Source organism: Temnothorax longispinosus, chromosome 6, assembly GCF_030848805.1.
Source record: "Temnothorax longispinosus isolate EJ_2023e chromosome 6, Tlon_JGU_v1, whole genome shotgun sequence".
NCBI classification, from domain to species: Eukaryota; Metazoa; Arthropoda; class Insecta; order Hymenoptera; family Formicidae; genus Temnothorax; species Temnothorax longispinosus.
The window spans coordinates 8,898,903-8,918,968 of NC_092363.1; the positions used below are offsets into that span (position 1 = coordinate 8,898,903).

A 20,066-nucleotide genomic window follows, 5' to 3' on the forward strand; every position below is an offset into this window, starting at 1 on the left:
TATATAATTATATACATACACGTAAATATGTATACATAATTTACATTAAAATAACATAATACCTGATATGATACTCTTTGTATCGTACAAATATAACAATTTCAGTATCTAATATGAATTGAACTATCGAAATAAATATTACATATTACAATTAAATTTACATTTAAGCTATCTTAATTTCACGATTGTTTCCTTTTTCTTATAATTTATCAACAATTTGTAACAATTCATTTAATTCTTCAATATTTACAATTACAATAAATTTTGAAAGAGAATGAATTTCATCATTTATATAAATATTAACCTGTCCATTTGATAAAAAAGCAATTCTTTTTTTTACACTATAATCACTTTCTACTTTTTGGAAACCAAAAAACTTTTCATTTCCTCTTGAATAACTCCACTCTGTAGACGGAAGAGTTATCAACTCCAAATTATCTTGCAAATATTTAAAATATATATGTCCATCATTCTTATGTTCCATTGTGTTTTATTCTTACGTTCCTTATGTTTCTCTACTTTTATCCGGGATTCGTCTTTCTGAAATATATTTAATTATATTAATTTTAATTAAGGTAAACGTATTTAAATTATATATTTCATTTTAATTTTAACATTTATTTTTGCTTATTTATAATTATATATACTTACGCGTATTATTACTTATTTTAGTATAGGCTCAATGAAAAACATTTTTATACGTTTATAAAATATTATATTTACTTATGAAACACATTTCTGATATATTTTACATTTATTACCGTATACACGTGTGATCATGTGTTTCTAACCTTTTCGTGTCTCAACAGCTGTCACAATTTCAAGATGGCGACGAAATGTTGCAAGCTATTCCGTTCAGCGAACATTCCTCTATACGGAACATTTTTCGTGACCACTTCGTGACTACGGAGTCATGTCTCCTTATACTACTTCATGGCTTCTACCTTAAGTCTAAAGCGGGGAGCACACACTTCTGCATAACACATAATGCGTAAGCATAAGAAAATTGATTGGTCTATTTTCTTATGCACATGTGTATGGACCAATCAATTTTCTTATGCTTACGCATTATGCGTTATACAAAAGTGTGTGCTCCCCGCTATAATTTACTAATTCAATACTCGATTATTATCTAATATCATTGTCAAAACAAAGATCTTTTAAAGCAAAAGAAAACATACAAATAAATTTATAAATAACGTTCTACAGGTTTATGGGTAGTAAAATTGAACATATTCATATCAACAGATTATTTTGAATAGAAATCAAAGATGAAAAAATTGATTTTTATAATTTTAAGGTGTGTATAATAAATCCTTATTATTGAAAATTGTATGCGTCGTCTGGCAACAACGGTCAGTATTCTGAATCCTCTTTAATCAATAAAAGTGCCACTAAAATTGGATTTAGAAGGATTCTTATTAGCTGAAAAGATCTTTTACAGGCATTTTTATCGATAAAAGACGATTCAGAACATAGGCCAATAACTTTTAGAAAGATTTATTTTACGTACCTTTTTCTTGAATTTGTTGATTCGCATGTAAGTCTGGAGTATTTGTTTTATCATTTAACAATCCTCTCTTGTTCAAAAGAGTACTTCTCGAAAAATTGTTTTGGATTATACTGCTATCTGGTTTGTTCAATAAATTATTTGCTAACGCTCCTCTTTTGTCAGCAAGTAGAATTTTCGATGTACCAGTTTTTACTAATGGAGCTTGAGATAAATAAATACCTGTTTTTGCAGGTTTTACTTTTCCACTATTACCAGGTTCTGCAAGTAAACGTTAAATATTAACTTCCAATAATACATTATTATAGGTTTAGATTACAATGTTATACTACAATTACATTAGAACAAATATCAACAGTCACTTATTAAATTGATCAAAACTTACTAGTCCTTTTGAGATGTTCTCTCACGCATGTATTTTCTACTGCACTTTTTCTTTTTGATGACATTGCTAATGATAGTTAATTATATACTTATGCATATTTTATTAGTGCAAGATCAATCGCTCCGGTCACAGTGACAACAGTACAGTACCTGAAAAAGGTCTCAAAAATATGGATAGACTATTTATATTGTTTTTTTTTGTTGATTTACATAGACTTTGCAAAATTATTAAGATTTGAAATATAAAACGAATGTTTTTTTAAAGATAATTTGTTCTACCACACACAATACAGTATTTATATATTTATATTATTTATATATTTATCTTAATAAATATATATGTACCTTTATTTTTTAATATAATTGATAACGTTTCATGATTTTCTTCAAAATTGAAAAAGGTCTTATTAAATCAATTTGTAACTGGCGTTATTTTATTTATTGTATAAAGGTCTGTGTCCACGATTGTACTAGAACTTGGTCCGAGAGACCTCGGACAGAGAAAGAATTGACTAATCGCAATGGTCAAATGGCCGAATTGTTCAAATGTGATTGGTTAATTCTTTCTCCGTCCAAGATTTCGGACCAAGTTCTAACATCGTGGACACAGGTCTTAACACATTTATTTAAGAGACACTTATGTGGAATATGTAAATTATTAAAAATTATTAAAAAATTTAAGGTTTGCAATGAAGAAGAGGAAAAATATAAAAGTATCCACACGAGAAGATTCGAAATCCTTTTTTAAAAATAGCTTTAACGGGCCATACTTGAAGTTCATTAGAGAGAGTCTTTGCCTTGCATACATTTATTAAACGAGAATCTATTGGATAATTATCGATACTAACACAATCATACTTATGCCCAAGAATAACTGGTCTTTCATTAAAAAAAACAGATATTTCTAATTACAATGACGCTTCTATCTGTGAGATAACAACAATTATTTGGTTTTGCGATTGTCAAAATAAAATTAGAAAATTCAATAGCCCTATGAGGTCTTGTACAGCCTTCAAGGAGTTGTTGTACGATGCTTTGTTTCAAAACTGGACGACCTTCAGGAATAGAATGATGTTTGACATTAGTCCCAAGTTGTGATTTCTCATTTATCCTATTCATAATCTGAGTTAAAACATACGAACCTTTCCTTACTAATTTTTTTATAACTTGTAAATGATTTTCAAAATCTATCACACTAAAACCATCTAATGGTCCAAATCGCAAAACATCATCAGGAAGATGGATTAAATTGTGCACATTGTAAACTATATGCTGGTCTCCGTAAAAATTTTTCATACAATCTACATAATAAATTAATAAATCTTTAGCATACTGATTGTTTTTTATGCACTCATTTGCATCACATAGTATACGTAATGCACAATTTAATACATTGAAGTGAAGCATTAATTCATTGGGTATGGTATTTTGAAATACAACTGGTGCTGTATACAAAATAGCCATTCGCAATGCAGTTGCTTTGAATCTATTTAACTCATTTAAAGTACGTGTTTTCGTACAAATTCGCATGGTACCCATTCTTTAAAAGAAATGTATTGATCATTTATGTTTTTAATTCTTTTCAAAGCATCTTCACTGCTATTACCATATAGATTTAACAAAAGCTTAAGATGTTTCTTTCCTACTCCTTCATCAAGCAAATGCATCGGATCAAGAGGAACTTGATTTGTCAAACTCATTCCAATACCTTCAAGAGGAGATAATAAATTTTCATACTCATTCGGAACATCTATCCTAAAATTATTATCAGTTCTTAAAGGTGAATCATTTTCCAAAAAGACTCGTCTATGCTGTACTGTTTTGCCTACTTGTATACATTTACGGTTACCACACCTACTATTGTGTAGAGGAAAACACAAAATCTGATTCCTTGCAACTGTATCTGCAGCGAACAACTTAATAAACACCCTATATCGCTGATTATTAAAAATAAAGCCAGTATTACTTAATTCTAAATACTCCATAACTGTAGGCTGTAAAAATAAATTTACATCTTCTGGTTTACGATTGCCATGAAAAATACCTACTGCAAACGGATCACAAGTAGCATAAGGATAATTTACTATTTTTACAAGAATTGGCCATACTTGGCTCGGAGAACTTTTCGAAAGGGGCAAACCATCAATATTTAGATGTAGAGCGATGTCTTTTGGGATTTTGTTTCGCTCAAAACATTTCAACTGATCGAGTAATCCTTTTTTCAAGACGTAATGTGAATACAAACCTGATCCAACAGAAGAAACTGTAGTTTTTTTTGGAGTATGAAAAAGAGTTCTTGCATCGCTAGGCAGATCATCATGTCCATAGTTTTTTAAACCATGAAGCAAACTAGTAAGAGCATTCTGTCTAATTTGGTATGTTATAGCCCAATGATATAAAAAATATCTTAAATCTGATTCTTTGTCTACATTATCTACTCTAAAATCTGGACCTACATTGTTATTACCTAAATCAAAATATTCTAACTCATCATCTGAGACATCAGAATTCCCATTACGGCTTGAAAAATCGCTATCTGAATCATCATTAACGAAACTGAAATCATTACTGTTAAAAGAATAATTATCAAGATCCTCACTACCCTCAGGAATTTGCACATTATTTGCACAACTACTTTCATTTTCTGAAACTAAATTACTACAATAACTGCTAAACTAAAGATTATCAAAACGAAAAACACGAGATAAATCTGCTTGAGGATTACTGTTTGAAGCTACTGATTCTAATACGGTATTTGATTTTAATCTATTTTTATTTGCATAAAGTAATTCATTTATACTATTTTCAAAAGCTTTATCAAGACGTCTTGTTTTTTGCTTATCTGAAAGTTCTAAATATGGTTTTCTCTCCGACATTTTGAAAATAATAAGGCCTACTATACTCAATTAAAATTTTAGGTTTATAGCTTATTTATTACTAAATCATATGGATGGTTAAATGAATAAATATACTACCCAGGTAGCACGAACCGTTGCCCAAAAGTAGCAGCAAACATTAACACGTGTCCAAAGAAGTATCGGGAACGTGGTGGGAACGTTGTCGACACCCTATAAAACACGGAAAAGCAATAAAATTTTGAAAAACGACTTTGAGTAATTATTGTACAATGAAATTCACCTGACAATCAGTGCGCTCGCGCTGCTTGATGATGACTGAGTTTTTCGTTCTTAATGTTTAACTGTAAATTATAATTATAGTACGATTTATAAAAAATGCTTATTAATTATAAAATTATTATAAAATTATAAGACATTAATATTAAGTACATTATTATAAGATTGGTAATTAATAATTATAAAAATTATTCGTACAGGTTAGAATGCATCAATGTGATTATTCATGCACACCATACGCGATAATGCGTTAATAATTGAAATAATTTATTTAAAAATGTACTTACCAAAATATTTATCAAGCACATATATGTATAATATTGTATAATAGTTCGCTGGGACGGGAGTTCGATTGAAAGACCCAGAGACAATAAACAGTGTGATTGCATGCGAAATAATTTATTCGGTCTACAAAATGATGTAAGCGCGGTATAGTACAACGGCGGGGTAGTGCGGGCGCACTCGGCGCGACGCGGTGCGATAGCGGAAACGCGGTATTAGAATCGCTTACGGACCCGGTATGTTACAACGGTGTGGTAGTGCAGGCGCACTCGGCGCGACGCGGTGCGATAGCGGAAACGCGGTATTACAATAGCTTACAGACTCGGTATATTACAACGGTGTGATAGTGCAGGCGCACTCGGCGCGACGCGGTGCGATAGTAGAAACGCGGTATTACAATCGCGTACGGATATTACAACGGTATGATAGTGCAGGCGCACTCGGTGCGACGCGGTGCGATAGCGGAAGGATATTGCTTACGGAGGTATATTACTATGCTCGGTAAATTGCAACGGCAGGATAACGCGGTATTACAATCGGTGGATAGCGCGCGCGGGACCGCGTAGTGTATAAGCGTAGGATTTCCGGAGCCCCGGGGCGGCGGCAGCGAGAGCCCTCGTTGCGAGGCCGAGCGCGCTCGACCCCGCGTAACCGTGCCTTCGGGGTTAGTTCTGAGGGAGTGCGGGAACACCTGAGAGCCCTCAGTCGAGGCTCGGAGCACCGGACCTCGTTGGTGTGTTCCCTAGGAGTCGGGATAGGTTTCGTCCGGAATAGCGGTACGCTGGATATTAGACGAAGTGTCTTTCTCTCGCCGGAGCGTCGGTTTATATACCCGCCCGGCGCGGCGGGTTCGCTAGGAGCGGCCGATCGTCGCGCTGTGGTGGGGCGGCGCGGCGCCGCGCTCGTTCTCGGTGCGGCTCGGCTTCCGTCGTTGCTCGTCGGGAGGCACCGGTGCCGCGCTTGGCCCGCGCACACGGTGTGTTTGAATAAGATTAAAATGTGGGCGCACCGCGCCCTGGTCTTCGCCCGACTGATCGTCGGTCGGGCGGCATCCGGCGGTTGTTAGCCGGGAACGATGCTTGGCGCCCGGGGTGCATCGTTACACCACCCCCCCCTTTAGGAATGCCTGAAATTAGAGGCATCTCGCTCGCCATCTCACTCGGTTGGTCGAAGGAGTCGGTTGGATGGTCGGGTGGCCTCAGGCTGGTTTTCCCCGCGACTTCTCCTTGATCCACCGTACTGAGCCATCCCCGTTAAAGCGGATGTGCCACCGTCGATTCCCGAGCGTGGGCTTGTACTGCCGGGCGACGTGGCATGCGAAGTGGGGTACGTCTACTATTATCCCGGGCTCGACCTGGACCGGGATCGGCGGTGGCGGCAACGGTCCCATTACCCTTGCCGGCTGCAGGGTTGGCCGCGGGCGTCGGGGGGCCTCGATTAGCGGTCGGGGTCGTCGTGGTGGTGGCGGCGGTGTAGCCAGCAGCCAGGCTTGTTTGGCCCTGTTGGCTGCGTCGGACCGTTGGATGATCGTGCCAACCCGTGGCACGGCCTTCGGCTGAGTCGGTCCGGCTGGCGGCGGTGGTGGCCCCGTGTCGGGCTCGCCCCTGTACAGGGTGGCTCATCCTCGGTTGATTCCGGGGTTGGCCGGGTCGTATTCCTCGTCTTCGCCGAGGATTTTGGCGATCTCGGTAAGGATGTCGGGAGCGGTTGCCGGTGTTTCGTCCGTCATGTCTCTCGATATTCTGACGATCGGCGCTCTCTTCCCCCGTCGCGTCGGGGCTCATTGCGCTTGTTTTTGTTTTCCGGCTAATGTTTAGGTCGCGGTAGGTCGTCGTCGCGTAACAATATTCGGTTCGTCGGCGTTGACGTTTGGACGCACGTTTCCCGGCGGGGTACGTTTGAACGGCGGTAACGGCCGGTGCAAGCGCGTTTCCCCCCCCAGGTCTGGATCAGGCACGGCGGGTGGTATATCGGCCGGGGCGCGTTTTAGATCTTGCACGTGCACCTGCCGGTACCACTTTCCCGAGCGGCTACGGAGATCCACAATGACAGGCGAGATGATACGGCGAATCTCTAGCGGGCCGATAAACTTCGGCGCGAGCTTTGCGTTAAACGCCGCGCTTTTGTTGGACAGCGGGCGGTCCCGCTTCCACACCCATTCCCCAATTCTCGGTCTCCATTCTCGGCGGCGGAGGTTGTAGTGTTTCTCCTGGTGCTGAAACGCGCGCGCCAACTGGATTTTTACGAGTTCGCATGCCTCGGTCAGGTGGCGGTGGAGTGTCGACGGCGGGATCGTTGCGCGGCGCGTTTTCCCCGGGGCGTCGTAATTCGCGGCCGTGGTTCAGGTACGCGGGCGTGTAGCCGGTCGCGTCGTGTGTCGCGGTGTTGTACGCGAACTGGAGCTCGGGTAGGTTTTCGTCCCAGGCTTTGTGCCTCTTTGCGTATTGCGCGATCATTGTCTTAATTACGCGATTCGTGCGCTCCACAGGGTTGCAGTGGGGCGCGTATGCCGGCGTGAATCGGTGATGAATCCCGCACTCGTCTAGCAACAGTAGCAACTTTGCGAATTGTTTCGATTTTAACTGGGTGCCATTATCCGACAGGATTTCGTCCGGGCATCTATGACGGAGGATAATGGCTTCCGTGATAGATTTTACGATGGCCGGCGCGGTGGCTCGTTGCAGCGGTCGGAGCTCGACCCATTTCGTGAATCGGTCTTGCATATTTAAGAGCCATACGTGGCCGGCGGCGGATCGCGGGAGCGGACCGACGAGGTCAATGGTGACCTGCTGCCAAGGGTGGTTGAGGGTGGTCGGGTGCAACTGGCCGGGCGGTTTCTCCTGCGCGACTTTGTGCGCCAGGCATGTCGGGCATTCCCTTACGTAACGGGCGATATCGCGGAACATGCCGGGCCAGTAATAGCGGAGCGCGACTCTCGCGATCGTCTTAGCGATCCCCAGGTGGCCGGCGGTGGGTGCGTCGTGGTACCGTTCGAGGATCGTGGCGCGCTGGTCCTTCGGGACGCACTCCTTCCATTGTTTGCCCGCCGGAGTGTCTTTAAAGTCCAGGCTGTGGAGCACGTGCTTCCACAGCCGTCCGTGATCGATTCGGAAGTCGGGTACTTCGTGCGGAGTGGCTTCGGTCGCGTGCCACATACGCGTGTACCACGGGCATTTCGGTGCGGAAATGCTGAGGCTTTCGGGTTGCCTTGACAGCGCGTCGGCCACCTTGTTGAGGGTCCCTTTACGGTACTTGATGTCGAAATCGAACTGTAGCAATTCAAACGCCCACCTCCCCAGCCGGCCGGACGGCGATTCTATCTTTTGCAGCCATTTTAAAGATTGGTGATCTGTAATCACCGTGAACCGGTATCCTTCGAGGTACCCGCGCATTCGCCTGATGCCCCATATCACCGCGAGGCACTCTAATTCGGTGGCGCTGTAACTACGCTCGGCGCTATTCAGGGTGCGGCTGGCGTACGCGATCACGCGCTCTCCCTCGGGAAAATACTGCGTCAGCACGGCTCCGAGGCCGGTGGTGCTGGCGTCGGTCTGCAGGTAGAATTGGCGCGTGAAGTCGGGGCAAGCGAGCACCGGAGCGGTCGTCAGGACCCTTTTCAGCGTCTCGAACGCGGCCTGCTCGGTTTCCCCCCAGGTCCACCGCGCCTGTTTGCGGGTCAACGCGGTGAGCGGCGTGGCGAGGGTTGCGAAGTCTTTAACGAACCGGCGGTACCAGGACGCGATCCCCAGAAATTGCCGGACCTGACGGACGTTCTGCGGGGCGGGCCAGTTCGCGACGGCGCTGACCTTTTCAGGGTCGGTCCGAATACCGTCGCGGTCGATGATGTGGCCGAGATATTTAATTCGGTTGACGCAGAACCGGCACTTTTCGGGGTTGATCCGCAGGCTGGCCTCGCGGAGCCGGCGGAACACTTCGCGCATGATCCTTATGTGTTCCTCGAAAGTTTCGCTGATGATGATTATGTCATCCAGGTAGACGAACACGTATGGCTCCAACTCGGGGCTTAACACGGTGTCGAGCAAGCGCTGAAACGTGGCCGGCGCCGAATGTAACCCGAACGGCATTACGGTGAATTGCATTAAGCCTTTTCCCGGGACGATAAAAGCGGTTACGGGCCGGCTTTCCGGTGAGAGCGGCACCTGCCAATACCCGTTTTTTAAATCAAGGGTCGTTAGGTATCGGGCCCCCCGGAGTTTATCGAGGGTCGCGGTGATCTGGGGCAACGGGTAGGCGTCCTTTTCGGTCACGTCGTTCACCTGGCGAAAATCGATGCAAAACCGCGGTTTGCCGTCCTTTCCGCACGATGACGACCGGCGAGCTCCAGGCGCTGTGCGAGGGTTCGATGACTCCGTCGCGGAGCATTTTGTCGACCTCGGCGTCGATGATAGCTTGCATCGCGGGGTTGCGTGGCCGATACCGTTGTTTAATCGGACGGTCTGTCTTTACGCGGATAACGTGCTCGGCACGGTCGGTGGGGCCCCGCACGGCTTCGAATTGCGCCAGTTCGTCGGCCAAAAAACGGCGGAGGCGTTCGTCCTCCGGCTGCGCGCCCCCCTCGGGTAGGTGCTCTACGGCGGCGGTCCGCGTCTCCGTGTTCGGTGCGGTCGGGGACGGTATGGCGAAGTCTAATTTCATCCATAAGTCGACGTCGAGGAGCATGTCGTACTCGAGCGTTGGCATGATTTGAAATTTATGCCAGAACATCCTCCCTTGTATGGTTATTGGAAACGTTATCAAGCCCGGAACGGTGGTGCTTGACCCGTCGCACAGTGGGCCAAAACGGCAATCTAGCTGGACAAAAGTCGATTTTCGAAGATTAATATTTCTTAAAATAAACGATTATATTTTTAAGAAAGATATCTGATAGTTTATTTTCTACAAAATATTTACTATTTACACTTGTAGTTGTGTTATAACAATCATTTGAATACGTCGTATAAATGTCATCTCGCAAAACGTTAAATCATTACTTTAGCAGCGCTTGAGAAAGAAAGAAGTATTCTGCTTATATTGAAGAATATTAAAACTTCAAATTAGATAAATATAGAGAAAGGTATATATTTTTAAATTTTATTAACAAATTTTAATAATTGTTTTTTAATAATAGCGGTATTTTAAGTCAAACATGGCCGATTTTTAATTATAAAATTTTCAGCGAGGTATGTACACGCGCCCGTCGACCGGTTGGATCGGAAAATCACGGGCGAGCCTATCGGCGGTGCGTGCGTTTACGAACGCCTCGGATCCGGTATCTAGTAAGGCGTCGACTGGCTGTTTGGCTACCATGACGGTTAGGAACGGGCGCGGTTTGTATACTATTCGGAGGACCGGGGGACGGCCGCTTTTTCCCCGGCCCGAGCGGCATTTCCCGGCGGCGGGTGGCAATCTTTGGTGAAAACGCCATCCCGGCCGCACTGCGAGCAAAACCGGCGCGGCGGTCGTCGGCAATCAAAGCGGGTGTGACCCCGCTGTTTGCACCGCCAGCAGCATTCGCGACGGTCGTAAGTTGCGGCGGCGACCGCGGGTTTCGGCGTGATGACTTGGCGGGCGCGCGTCTGTTCCTCGATGTGTTCGAACTCTTCCGCCAGGCGCAGAATGTCTCGGGTGCGGATTACCGTGTCGCGGCGAATATACATCTGGTACCGCGGATGCATATTATTGTACAACGCCTCGATTTGGTCGTCTTCCGCGAATCCGGTGGCCCGCCGCATCATCGTGAGCATTTCGGTCGCGAATTTCCGGTATGGCTCGTCCGGTTTCTGCAAGCGTGTCTAGATTTCGCGGACTAGCGTGGCGCGATACCGGCGCGGCAGGTAATATTCGCGAAAGTCGGCGCAAAAGTCCTCCCACCCCTGCCAGTTGGGGCGGTTGTTCCTGCACCAGAGAAGCGCGTCGCCCCGGAGTAATTCGGGTAGCCCCATTAGTAATTGCGCGCCGGAATAGTTATAGGCGTCTTTCAGCTCCTCGAGCCGCTCGAGGAAGGTCACCGGGTCTTTCCCGTCGAAGTGGCACCCCCATTTGCGTATCTGATCCATGACCTGGGCGGGGGTCTCGCTGGGCCGGTCATTCGCGGTCGGGCGAAAGGGTACGAACGGCGACATCATTGCCGGTGGCGTGTGAAAGGGCACGTTCGGCGATAGCGGTGGGCGTGTGTCGATCGCCGGTATGCGTAGGTTTTCGGGCGGGTGCACGGAAATCAGGGGTGCATCGTGCGGCGGGTTGCCCCCCGCGACGGTGGACGGCACCGTTTCCGGGTGTTCGGTTACGTACGCGCTCAGGTGTTGGCGCAGCTCGTCGACCGAGCCGTCGGGGTCCAGTTCGAGCTTGTCGAGCTCCGCGCTCAGCTGGCTTTTCGCCAATTTATATATCCACGATTTCGGCATGCTGTCTCTTGATTACTGTCTCTCGGAACGGATCAAAACGGTCCCTGTTCGGGCGCCATGTAACGGCCTAACTTTGTCATCGAACGCGGACTAGTTCGCTGGGACGGGAGTTCGATTGAAAGGCCCAGAGACAATAAACAGTGTGATTGCATGCGAAATAATTTATTCGGTCTTAGTCTACAAAATGATGTAAGCGCGGTATGTTACAACGGTGTGGTAGTGCGGGCGCACTCGGCGCGACGCGGTGCGATAGCGGAAACGCGGTATTACAATAGCTTACGGACTCGGTATATTACAACGGTGTGATAGTGCAGGCGCACTCGGCGCGACGCGGTGCGATAGTAGAAACGCGGTATTACAATCGCGTACGGATATTACAACGGTATGATAGTGCAGGCGCACTCGGCGCGACGCGGTGCGATAGCGGGACGCGGTATTACAATAGCCTACGGACTCGGTATGTTACAACGGCGGGATAGTGCAGGCGCATTCGGTGCGACGCGGTGCGATAGCGGAAGGATATTGCTTACGGAGGTATATTACTATGCTCGGTATATTGCAACGGCAGGATAACGCGGTATTACAATCGGTGGATAGCGCACGCGGGACCGCGTAGTGTATAAGCGTAGGATTTCCAGAGCCCCGGGGCGGCGGCAGCGAGAGCCCTCGTTGCGAGGCCGAGCGCGCTCGACCCCGCGTAACCGTGCCTTCGGGGTTAGTTCTGAGGGAGTGCGGGAACACCTGAGAGCCCTCAGTCGAGGCTCGGAGCACCGGACCTCGTTGGTGTGTTCCCTAGGAGTCGGGATAGATTTCGTCCGGAATAGCGGTACGCTGGATATTAGACGAAGTGTCTTTCTCTCGCCGGAGCGTCGGTTTATATACCCGCCCGGCGCGGCGGGTTCGCTAGGAGCGGCCGATCGTCGCGCTGTGGTGGGGCGGCGCGGCGCCGCGCTCGTTCTCGGTGCGGCTCGGCTTCCGTCGTTGCTCGTCGGGAGGCACCGGTGCCGCGCTTGGCCCGCGCCAAGAAGACTAGAGACAAGAAGACTAGAGACCAGGAGACCGAACTCCAGTGGTGGGGGTGAGTCAAAATGTGGTCCGGCGCTGTTCGCAGTATGGTCGCCGGCCAATTCATGAACTACGCTACGTGCTGGATAAGTTCGAATCTTTACGTCGTTTGTTCTCTAGTCTTCTTGTTTGTTGCAAACCGTTTAAAACAAAGTGAAATCATGTCTAAAGTGTGTTGCATTGTGAATTGTGAGAGTAAATGTCCCAATTTGGATTCGAATAAAAGGACGCTATTTGGATTTCCGAAGGTAAGTGTATTTGATTGAAATAAAAATGAATAACAATCATTTTCTCAAGAACATACAATCAGTTTGATTTTTTCACTTTTCAGGATTCTCATGAAAATCAAATCTGGATAGATAAGATTTCTCCGTTTTTGAGTAAGGGAAACGCTACTCGAAAATATTTACGTATTTGCGATAAACATTTCAAGGACAACGATGTTGAGCGGACTTTTCGAACTGTCTTGAAAGATGGAACAATAAACGAAATACCACGTGAAAAATTTAAATTGAATCAAGGTAGTGTACCATGTATTTTCGATGTACATCAAGATAATTTTGAAGAAGAGTCCATTGATGCAGGAGGCGAAAGTTTATGTGTAAGTTGAAAATCGTTATAAATTATGCTTTGAAAATATATTCCCGTTCATTGGATGTCAAGAACATAAGGGAGCGTTGACAAAACGAGTGATTCATTATTATACATTAAGCAGAGCACATATTCTCAGTAAAACTTACAATAAAATATATGATGAGAAGAAAGTGGAGATGCAAAAACATCGAAAACAATCAAAACTTGGTGGAAAATCTGCAAAAAAATAAAAACAAGTGTTCGATAAAAAAAAGACTGAATAAAAGTTATGTTATTAAAGTTATAATATATATTTAAAGTTATGTAAAAATATAAGGAGATAAATATAAAGGAAAAACCATAATTTTATTTAAAAAAAATTACATTGCATTTTACACATCCAATATCAATAAACATTTTTATGTACAATTTAGCTGTTCCGAGGAAGCTATTATCAATTTCATTACAAAAATTTATATGCTTTGAAAAACCAAGAGTTTATCAATACAATTCAAACTTTCAACAATATCTCTCACTGATTCTGGCTCAGGTATTAGCCACTTTATATGGTTTTGTTTAAAATATATCTCTCCGTTCATGTTCGAATCAATGATCATATTTAATTTTATAGTATAATCATTCTCTGCTTTAGCAAATATTATGCGGTGATCTTGCACAACAAATCCCCAACTTTCATGTGGCAACTGAATGAGTTTTGCATTCTTTCGTAGATATTGAAATAGATAATTTTTGCATGTCTTTGCAATCCTGTAGTCGCCGTGTATTTCGCAACCTGCTTTTACGAATCTTTCCTCAATTTCTTCTCGATATTCGCCCATGGTTGCATCAATTACTTTTCCAGACTCAGTGCCCTATGCAAAAAAATTCAATTGATTATATTTTACAACACAGAATATCGTATTTTTTTTATCACTTGTTTTATCCAAAAAAAGTTTCCTATGTGAACTTTGTCGTTCCTAAGTATCATATATTATTTATTAAAACTTACGACATCAAAATTAAATTCAGTGTTTACATCTGCCAAGATGCCAAGCTGATGTTCTTGGTTATGTTGCACGAAGCTCTTGCACCATCTTGCACCGGAAATCCAGCACGCCGTAGTTCATGAATTGGCCGGCGACCATACTGCGAACAGCGCCGGACCACATTTTGACTCACCCCCACCACTGAAATTTTAAGGAGTTCGGTCTCCTGGTCTCTAGTCTTCTTGGCCCGCGCACACGGTGTGTTTGAGTAAGATTAAAATGTGGGCGCACCGCGCCCTGGTCTTCGCCCGACTGATCGTCGGTCGGGCGGCATCCGGCGGTTGTTAGCCGGGAACGATGCTTGGCGCCCGGGGTGCATCGTTACAATATATAGAAAAAACGTTATTCATTAATATAATATGCGATAGCTATTAAGGCGTATGGCATAATAAAAAGCGCGGGGAAACTGCATTTGTTAACCAACAAAAGTTCTCTAATCGATGTCTTACAGAGATTTCTTGAAGATAACTTACAAAAGATGTCTTTAAAAAGCACTTTTTAACATCTCAAAAAAGTCATTTTGAAAAAGTGCTCCGAAAGTCATCTTTTTTTAACGATAACTTTAGATTGAATCTAAAAGATATCAATTGGACAACTTTTCTAAGTGACAAAAAGTCATCTTTTAAAGGTGCTCTGAAAGTTATCTCTTACATGCAAAGTATCAAAAAGATGTCAATTTTACAGCTTTAGGAAAATCTTAAAGAGCTCTCAAGAAAGATGAGTTTTAAGTCCTCCAAAAATTCATCTGGTGTTTATTGGGCATCGACATATTATAGTATGGACTGCGCACAGGTATAGAAAAATATGACCGGCGACTGACACCGGTGGAAGAAAAGAGATAGCGACTAGTAGAGGTCAAGCTGTCTTTTTCTATCCAGTGCGTACAGACAAAGAGGGAACAAGGTAGAAGTCAACTCTACCGGACACTTTTTGAAGGCTTTCATATAGGAATCGCGTAGTCCATACTATATGTCGATGGTAGAACCGGCCTAAGCGCGTAATATTATTTAATATTAAATAATATTCTAACGACGGTTAGCTTAACCGATGGTTAAAGTTAGCAGGGTAGATTCATTTCTATTGGTCAATCCTGCTAACTTTAATCGTCGGTTAAGGGGTAAAGCCACTCTAGAATTTTCAAAAAATCGATTTTTTTTTGTTAAACGATGCTTTAAGGTCTTAGAAATAAGGTACACTTGGTTTCAAAGCTCGGAAAAATCTCTATTATCTCTTTTTCGTAATCCGTCTGCCGCCGCGTTCACATCTGTGAATGGTGAAACTGAAACTTTAAACGCGTTTTTCTCGAAATCGCTTTTTTAAAGTCGGGCGGAATCAGAACTCGAACACCTTTTATCCGATTGACTTGAAATTTTGAGTGAAACTTTACAATAACATTATCTTTAGAAGTACCTAGGGATTTTGCGATAAGTTGAACAAAACTTTATAAACAATTTTGTGCGACATTTTTTAGCGAAAAATGAAGCACTTTTTTCCAACATGCACCATTCTTACAAAAAATGATATGTCGCAATTCCCCTAGATACTTCTATAGAAAAACTTATGGTAATTGTTTAGATGGGGGGGACCACCTTGGATGACCTTGATATTTTAGTATGTTGTCAAGGTCACCCTCCTGAGTGACCTTCAGAAGGTTTTAGCCCGCGCTCGTTATTCGTTAAAAAGTTATTAACAAAAAATGTTTCGAAAATATAGCAGTTATTTTAAGTACTGAGAGGCATAAACGACTAATATTACGTTTTTCTTTAAAGCAGAGAATACTTTATTTCGCGAGAAAGTCGCTGCTTTACCAAAACACAACATTTAAAGTAGTAAATTGTTGATAAATTGAAGTCTTTTTATTAAAGCAGAGAATACTTACATGGGTTAGATGACGCGCTTTAAACAGTTGAATACTTTTAAAGCGCGTCATCTAACCCATGTGGCATCTCGCATATTAACTTTCCACGCATGAAAAGTTCACGCATACACTTTCCACGCGAACCGAGGTTCACGCACACCCCCCCCTGCTTTCGGGGGAGGTGCGGTAGCCCCGAAATAGTTCACGCATACACTTTTCACGCGAACCGAGGTTCACGCACACCCCCCCCCCTGCTTTCGGGCCGGCCCGCGTGAAAAGTGTATGCGTGAACTATTTCGGGACTACCGCACCTCCCCCGAAAGCAGGGGGAGGTGTGCGTAAACCTCGGTTTGCGTGCACATGAAAAGTGTATGCGTGAACTATTTCGACATGTATATTAGTCATTTATGCCTTCCAATACTCAAAATAGCTGCTATATTTTCGAAACATTTTTTGTTAATAACTTTTTAACGAATAACGAGCGCGGGCTAAAACCTTCTGAAGGTCACTCAGGAGGGTGACCTTGACAACATACTAAAATATCAAGGTCATCCAAGGTGGTCCCCCCCATCTAAACAATTACCAAACTTATATATTTTTCAAAAATCTTTGAATTTTTGTTCCAGCTCAAAAATTATAGGAGCTTCGATTCCGCCCGTTAGACGCCTTCCGCAAAAAGGCACTTTGGAGCAATGGCTCTGGTGCCGCCATTTTGGCAATAAATAATTAATAAATTTTTTTTATACTTTAATATATAGATAATAAATAGAATTAAACCGATTTTCATTTATGATTATTGTATTTCTGAAAAAAAATTATCAAAAATTGGCTTTTTTTGGGGACTCTAGAGTGGCGTTACCCCTTAAGCTAATCGAGGTTGGTGAAATTTAGAACATTAAATACAATATTCTAGTAATATTAATAGATGGTTATTATGTCCGCTCCTGATAATATTATATGAATATTAGGGGAGACCGGGGCGAAGTCGTCACTACCCACACGGAACATAACATCCATTAGACGTCCACACAATCTCTATAGCTCCATGCGACCTCTATCTCCACGGTGGACGATAGATCTCTAATAGAGATCCATAAGGCTGCGTTCCCACTATACGCGTCGCGCGTTGCGTCGTCTGTCGTTAACCAATCTAAACATCCCGTCACAAGTAATATAATAAAATGGGATGTTTTGATTGGTTAACGACAGACGACACGACGCGCGACGCGTATAGTGGGAACGCAGCCTGACTGTCTCCATCATAGATATCTTCTACATATCCATAATGGACATCCATTAGACGTCTATTATGGATGTATAATAGATTTATATACGTAATGTTTCCAACAGATCAATATTTAAGTTTTATAAGTATAAATTTTATAAGATAATTTTTAGAAGTATTACGTTATATACATAGATTAACCGCGAGCGTTAGTAACACGCACTGCCGCGACGCGGCTACCATGCGCCAGTACTTTCTCGTAATAAAAAACATAACGTGCTAGTATAAGAGGCGAGCCTATGAGAGGCCTGACTGCGATAATTTTTTGCTGCAGATCATCTGAAGTGATACCTCTGGTATCACATAGCAGGGGTCTGCGAAGCAATTTTTGATAATTTGTTGAAGACAACATAACTTATAAATAATTATCTAATTTGTTGTAAGCTTTATAAACAAGACGTATATCCATAAAGAATCTATAAAACGTTTAGTTAACATATTTTAATTATCCACCAAAGTTCCATTAAACATCTATGGTTAATCTATACAACGTCTAAAAGAGATCTATCAATACGTCTAATGGAGGTCGAATGGAGGTGTGAAATGCGGAACTATGGATGCCTAGTAGACGTCCATGGAAAGTTACATGGATGTCTAATGGAGGTTTTTAATCTCCATGATGGACGTCTAGTGGACGTCTATTAGAACTTTTTGTTTTGTGTGGTATATTTTCGGTGCCGATTTTTAACAATAAAATAAATCATTTTAGTGAAATATAGTATACCATTGTAAAGAGTGAACTCTTGGGTACAAAATTTATATAGGCATTTTTGGTCTACGTCGCTTTGTTCAACCGGTATAGTAAAAACGTCAAAGGTCAAAAATCGAAATGTCAAAATTCCCCGGGGCGGAGTCGTCACTTCATTCTTGGACTGAATTTTAAATAAAAATACATAATTTTGATCATAAAAAATAATAGGATACACTTTATTCATTGTTTTTTAGTAGAAAAATGGAAAGCGGAAATTAATTTCAAGAAAATCAATTTTCTTTTTTGCTATCAGTATCACTGAAACAGTTAAAGCATGTAAAAACAGAGTCTGACGAGCGCACGTACTCGTTGTGTGCCTTACGCCTGCACGAAATGCACTGTTTTTTATCGGCTCTGTTTTCTGTTATCTCCGAGCATACGCAGCACATATTATTTAGCTTTCTTAACTTCGTATTTCGCCCACTGCTCGTCAAAGGCTGCGGTTCTGATTGCGTAGCATTTTTTTTAGGCCGGCCTGTCTTTCTCGGCGTAGTGGTAATGGTCGATTTTGTCGTGTTTGGGTATGGATAATGTTCGATGTCGTTTGAGAAAGTCGGTTAGCCAGTCTTCACCGGCTATGTGAGCGGCTTCCCACGATGCTGGTATCTTCAGATTCATTTTTTTAGTGAAATCAAAGGCTAAACCACGTGTTTCTTTCGCAGATAACCCAAAGTACATGTCGTTGCAATGTACTAAGTATTCCACCTAAGTAGCTTCACTTTCAGAGCTCATAACCTGCAATTTAAAATTAAGACGTTGCATGAATATGAACTTTGGCTGAGCAGAGTGCATGCTGCTAAACTCAAAAAATTAATTTACGTTATTCACCGTGAATCCTCCGTGATGTCATACGGCCACGTCATCCAAATGTGCTATATCATCATTATCATCATTCTTTCTCAGCCAGTCGGTCACCGTAGATCTCGGGACGCCAAATTCTTTTGCGGCTACTTTTAAGGCTCCTGGTCCCTGAGCCGAGAACTCTGCGTTGACGGTGGCGACGTACCGTCGCGGCAGAAATAAGAACTCTCTCCAATGGAGAATTCTGTCCTTTGTGACATGTTGACAACCTATTTTGCGTTGCGTTATATTTCTTTATTATTCGCTCTGTACTTGTGCTATAACGTTTAACGTATTCGCGCGTGAAATTTAACGTATGGTAAGATTTGCAAGAAATACATATGCGGAAGGAACATTTTCCACTCCTTTCGAGTCGTCAAATGGCTTGTTTTTCTTCCGTATGTTTAGGCTTCGTTTTATGGCTGTTTGTTTATTGTCGAGGGAAAAGGATAGTATCCGTTAAATTTTAGAAGTGTGCTGAAACGATCTATAGTGATTTATTGAAATGTCTTTTTATTTCGGAAAATACCGCAACATAAAATAGGGTAATTTTTCGCCTCGATAGCAAGAAATTCAATATGGCCGCGGTGACTACCCAGAAGCCTTAACTTAATATTATCTTTATTTAAGCAAGAACTGCCTTCTTAAGCTGCTCCTTGTCGACGGCAGCCGTTTTGCGATCGTACGTGCGTATTACCATTTTCCTGCAGTTGAGAAATACAATGTCGCATTTGCAACGGAAAATAGAGTGAAACCACCGGGGCGAAAACGTCACAGTGATGAGTCCGCCCCGGTGGCTTGGCGACGACTTCGCCCTAAACCACTGATATATATACATGGATTGCCGATAGGCTCTTGGCGATGTACCCAATTCGGTTTTAACATGAATTTTTTTTATTAAACGGTCTGATAGATCATGGCATACTTTCTTTGT

The 20,066-nt window shown here is 43.0% G+C and overlaps 1 protein-coding gene and 3 long non-coding RNA genes across 5 annotated transcripts; 1 reads left to right on the forward strand and 3 right to left on the reverse strand.

Annotated features, from left to right (window-relative positions):
* Positions 1 to 42: 42 nt before the first annotated feature.
* On the reverse strand, positions 43 to 6,419 carry LOC139814499 (uncharacterized). Of its 2 annotated transcripts, none has more exons than XR_011732476.1 (7): positions 5,316 to 6,419; positions 5,033 to 5,093; positions 4,870 to 4,962; positions 1,896 to 2,044; positions 1,514 to 1,771; positions 652 to 951; positions 43 to 540 (listed from the first exon to the last, which is right to left on the reverse strand). It is a non-coding gene; the product is annotated as an uncharacterized lncRNA (long non-coding RNA). The 2 variants fall into 2 exon arrangements; XR_011732475.1 differs by having other exon boundaries at positions 652 to 973; positions 5,316 to 6,417.
* Positions 2,060 to 4,770, reverse strand: LOC139814806 (uncharacterized). Its single transcript, XM_071781307.1, has 2 exons — positions 4,633 to 4,770; positions 2,060 to 4,569 (listed from the first exon to the last, which is right to left on the reverse strand). The coding sequence occupies exons 1-2, from the start codon at positions 4,768 to 4,770 to the stop codon at positions 3,394 to 3,396; spliced, it is 1,314 nt and encodes a 437-aa protein (XP_071637408.1). The 3' UTR covers positions 2,060 to 3,393.
* A 4,864-nt stretch (positions 6,420 to 11,283) lies between the features above and the next one.
* LOC139814725 (uncharacterized) lies at positions 11,284 to 13,883 on the forward strand. Its single transcript, XR_011732539.1, has 2 exons — positions 11,284 to 13,027; positions 13,111 to 13,883. It is a non-coding gene; the product is annotated as an uncharacterized lncRNA (long non-coding RNA).
* LOC139814724 (uncharacterized) lies at positions 13,700 to 15,974 on the reverse strand. The gene is made up of 2 exons (XR_011732538.1): positions 14,362 to 15,974; positions 13,700 to 14,224 (listed from the first exon to the last, which is right to left on the reverse strand). It is a non-coding gene; the product is annotated as an uncharacterized lncRNA (long non-coding RNA).
* Between the last annotated feature and the right edge of the window lie 4,092 nt (positions 15,975 to 20,066).